This window comes from Morus notabilis, unplaced genomic scaffold (assembly GCF_000414095.1).
Source record: "Morus notabilis unplaced genomic scaffold, ASM41409v2 Scaffold63, whole genome shotgun sequence".
Taxonomy (NCBI): Eukaryota; Viridiplantae; Streptophyta; class Magnoliopsida; order Rosales; family Moraceae; genus Morus; species Morus notabilis.
Genome location: NW_010365950.1, coordinates 1 through 4865, shown reverse-complemented (window position 1 = coordinate 4865; position 4865 = coordinate 1). Strand labels below are relative to the sequence as shown.

Below are 4865 nucleotides of genomic sequence, written 5' to 3'. Positions count from 1 at the left end.
TCTTGTAGTTTTAACATTTTAGTTTATCAACACAGTTTCAGATATCCAAGCATGTAAAGCATAAATGATAATAATACTAAGACTTTGTTCACCAAACTACATGAAACCTAAACCTTGTGCTAATATTTTTTATGCTCAAATGCCAAAACTTGATATTGGCTTGTTATCCTTTGATTTTGACCTATTGGTTTTTCACTAGAAAGTTACACAGTGGCCTTCTTTGGGGCCGTAGTTTTGAACAATATAGCATGTCTTGCGATATTCACATTTGCACTTATTTGGGGCCGTAGTTTTCAACAATCTTTTAGTTAAAACAGGTTATATTTACTTATTTATTTATTTTACGAAAATTTCTACAGTAAGGATTTAAAAATAAACTATCAGTAAATCTATGTTTTTTTACTGGTAGATATGTATAAGAAATTGTCTGTTTTGTATTTTTCTCATGTAATTTTGATCAAATTTAAATTTGAAAAAAAAAAAAACACTACTACTAGAAGCTTCTACCGTAAAAAGACCCTTTATTTGCAATGTAATATCAAACTCGTACCCTCTTAAATCCTTCCCCGTCTCAGCAAACTCATGCCGTTTAACCTAGTGTTCATTGACCGCCAAAACAAATGATGTCATGTCAGTTTCAACATCTCAAACAAAACAATTCAATTCAAACCGTAGTTCAATATTGAAATTGATGTTTGAGAGAGAACTAAACGAAGATAATTCAAACCATTAACAATGGTTTAAACTTTTAATTTTAGAATTGAGAGAATTACAACAATCCTAATTATTTTCTACATTGAAAATAATTTAGATCTTACTTTTTCTCTCTACTCAACTTTAAGTTTAAAAATGTCATAATTTTTTCATTTAAATTTCGATTGAGATGATTTTATTTTCAGTGTATTCATAACGAAGAGAGAAATAAATTCATATCCATATTGTATATTTTTAATGTCATTTACAATGAGATTTTATAAGATTTGTTACAAAATTCTAATAATTATTTTTAACATTTTATCCAAATACATTTCATATTTTATTTTGAATTTAAATATTAATTTATATATGTATTTAAAGACCGGTTCGAATCGCAATTTAAATCACCACAATTAAAATCAAATCACACAAATTTTACGGCAAACTAAACAAGGCCTCAAACCATACTATATCTTAGTGCTAAATACAACATTCATGTTTGCTTTCACCTAAACTGTTTTTCAACATTTAAGATGAAAGCAAACGTTGTTCACCACTGCAGGATTCGAGGAGAAATATTTGGATGGAATGTTGTAGCACGTGATGAGAGACTGAAAATAAAAGGATTTTTTTTTTGGGGGGGGGGGGTTTTTTTTTTTTTTTTTTTTTTTTTTTTTTTTGTCATCAACTTTTTTCCATGACAACGCAATACGAAGCTGTCTAACACAAAGACCATTGTTGCTTTTCAACTAATGCCAACTTTTCCATGGACTTGCTTCAACTTTTACCATTGGATCTTTAAAATAGTAATAGTAAAATAAAAAGCAGTGTTAGGAGCTGGGTTTAGGCTTTTTATTGGGTTGTCCACTTACAAAAATTTAACTTTCATGTGAGCAAGTTAGAATCTTATGCTTGGTCTAGTAAACATGGCCAGTTTATAAGAGAATTCAAAGATAAGGTATAAAACGAATTCTGTTTTTAATCATCTTTATTAAAAATCATCGTTTCAGCATATTTTATTTTAATGTAGTCTTGATCAGATCTAGTTTACTAGATCATATTCATTTTGAAGTCTTTTTTTTGGACATTTTAAAGTCAACAACATATATATTTTAAGAGGGCTCTCTTTATCGACATTATTAATTTTTAACAGACAATTTTTAATACAAATCTAACAGTTAAAAAATAAAAAATTATCAATAGTTCATTTTTTTTTTTTTCTAATCCTCCTGCGAAAGAAACTCCCATTTTAGAGACTCTTTTTAAAAAAATTAAAGGACTAATGCAATCACTCTATGAGAAATTCGATGCACGTTTGAGAAAAATTTCGAAATCAATATCATCAAGTATGTCATAAATAAAAAATTATGTAACAAATAGAGAAATACTATACCTAAGAAATACCAAGAATTTGTAAAATTTGTTAAAACTTTTATATAGTTTTGCGATTATATTATGTGTCCTTTCCCTGTCTTCATCAAATACTTCTACACCTCGAGTATTGATCCTAATTCATGATTGCTAAGTCATGATTGCTAGGTAAAAATTTATCATCCTAAAGCGTTTGATGTAAAGTGTCGGTACTCATTTAGTTCCATTTTTCTATATAAATATGTTAAAAGTAAATTTCTCCACAACAAAAAAAAAAAAAAAAATGCTAAAGCAAATTGACAAGTCAAAAAAGTAAAAGAGCAAGTATATGTGATATTGTGGCATCATTGGATGGGCACGGGTGGTAGGAGTAGTTTATAAGCAAACTTCCACGTCCTAGAAGTCTTCTGAAATTTCTACCAAAAAATAAAAAATAAAAAATAAAAACTAAAAAACTAAAAAAATAAAAAACAAAAACAGAAAAAAAAGTCTTTTGGAGTTTATAGTTACATGTCTGTCAATCTTTTATATCACTTCATCACTTATATTGGGTTTTATATACTTATTTTATATACGTGTCAGTTGAATAACACTAATCATTTGCAATAATTCAATTACCACCTCACCTTCTCATTTTCAATTTCCTTCAATTAGAAAATTCACCAAACTCAACAAAACCAAAATCAGTAAAGGTGTATGTATAATTAGTACAAGTATGGAAACACCTACCATGGGAAATTACCAAAAGGAGTGGGGGCATTTTGTAATAAAATGTAAGTAAAGGGACTCCACAAAAAATTGAAAGGACTCATTTTATAACATTATCTCTCACCGTGCACCACACTAAAAAAAAAAAAAAAAAAAAAAAAAAAAAAAAAAAAAAACCTCATTGGTTTGCCTTTAAAATTTATATATATCTCCAACAAGTCCCAACTGCCTTCATTACACAACCTTCGTCTTCTTCCTATCTTCCAAAAACTTCCGAGTTCAAACCATAATTAAAATATCTTCTCAACCAGTACTACTACTACTACTACAAAAACCTTTTATCTCTCTTTCTCTTTCTCTTTCTCCAACAAAAACAGTGAAAAAAAAGTATTAGACAAGCGTCTATAAATTTTGGCATTAATCTTGAAAGTGTCACATAACCCAGAAAAGATTTGAACAAAAGTCTCAACTTCTTCCACTTCTTTGAGTGTTTCTTTTGAACCAAAAAATGTCTGCTGCATTAGAAGCCATGATCTCTTCAGGCAGAGAAATGACTTTCAAGCCCCAAATGGAAGAAAAAGAAGATCAGATGATCAAGGATAACATGAAGAAGAGCATCAACGCCGTTAAATGTGGTGATCACCAAATTCAAAATGCTGAGACTGACCATGAAGATCATAATAGCAACGACTCTGATGAAGAGACTGAGGAAGAAGGTGGTGATCTTACCAAGTTGGAATCTGAGAAAAATTTGCATCCTGGCCCTTTGGTCTCTCTCAAGGACCAGCTTGAGAAAGACAAAGTAAGTCATTAATTAGTCTCTCGTTATATTCTTTTTGCATGTATATTATTGTTAATTATGTGTATTGAAAATGTGTTAGTGTAATTATCTCATGCATGCAAATTTTGTTAATTTTTATTTTTTTTTTTTCCTTTTTTTTTTTTTTTTTTTTTTTAAAGGATGATGAAAGTTTGAGGAAATGGAAGGAACAGCTTCTTGGGAGAGTCGATCTCTCTACTGTTGGAGGTACTCTTTTACTATTTTTCTCATAAACACTGAATCTTTTTTTTTTCCCCCTCTTTTTGCAAGATAGTTGAGGTACAAAATACCCTTTTTTTTCTTTTTTTTTTTCCCATAAAAATCATAATATTGCAGACAATTTCACCAACCAAAGCAACCACCCAACCCATTCTCTTTCCACTTTTCTTTTCTGATTGATTGAGATAACAGAAAGCACATTTTAGTTCTAGTCCTTTTGGGCATTCTCCAGTGCTAATTTGGTTGTCACTCTGTAATTGGTCAATATTATTTTGAAATTAGTAGTTCAATAAATTTTGGCTGTTACACAAAATCAATGCCACAATGCCCTCACAAGAGGGGTATAGTTCAGCTTGACTTTTAGCTCCAAAAACTTGTTCAATTTCTTTTAGAAAAAGAAAACTAATAATAATAATTTATTATAATGATCATGATTTACATCCATTTTGCTGAATCAGAGATCAAAGAACCGGAAGTGAAGATACTGAGCCTCACCATTCAGCGCCAGTGTAGGCCAGATCTTGTGTTGCCAATTCCATTCACTAACAATTCCAAGAGCAGTCTCTTCACTCTCAAGCAAGGCAACCGTTACCGCCTGAAATTCACTTTCACCGTCGCCAACAACATTGTTTCCGGCCTCAAGTACACCAACTGCGTCTGGAAGTCCGGCCTCAGAGGTATTGTGTCCGAAAAATATGAGTTGTGCTAAGAAAAATCATGCATAATTATTTGTCGTTTTCTAGCTATTGGTCAACGTGAGATTTCATATCAGACCTATACTGATCAATAATAGAGAATGACATGACAATTATATTAGTTGTGACTATCCAATTAAAGCACTGCGTGACGTGGCATGATAAGTGATGTTAAGTCGTTATAATTTGTGATCATAAGTAGACCCTATACGCACACCATTGAGCAATTCTTAGTATTAGTAGTGTTATTTAGCAATTTTTATCCTAGAAGTTTGCCAGAGAATTCAATTAAATTGGTTGATATTACAGAGCTTCTTTAAATTTAATTTTGTTATATACAATAATGGAAAAAAAAA

At 30.5% G+C, this 4865-nt stretch overlaps 1 protein-coding gene across 1 annotated transcript; it reads left to right on the top strand.

The window, feature by feature from the left end:
- Positions 1–3116: 3116 nt before the first annotated feature.
- On the top strand, positions 3117–4491 carry LOC21404558 (rho GDP-dissociation inhibitor 1; the record flags this gene model as incomplete). The annotated part of the gene is made up of 3 exons (XM_010108891.2): positions 3117–3577; positions 3736–3802; positions 4273–4491. Coding segments are annotated over exons 1-3 (580 nt in total), but the record flags the coding sequence as incomplete, so codon positions are not given.
- Positions 4492–4865: the final 374 nt, after the last annotated feature.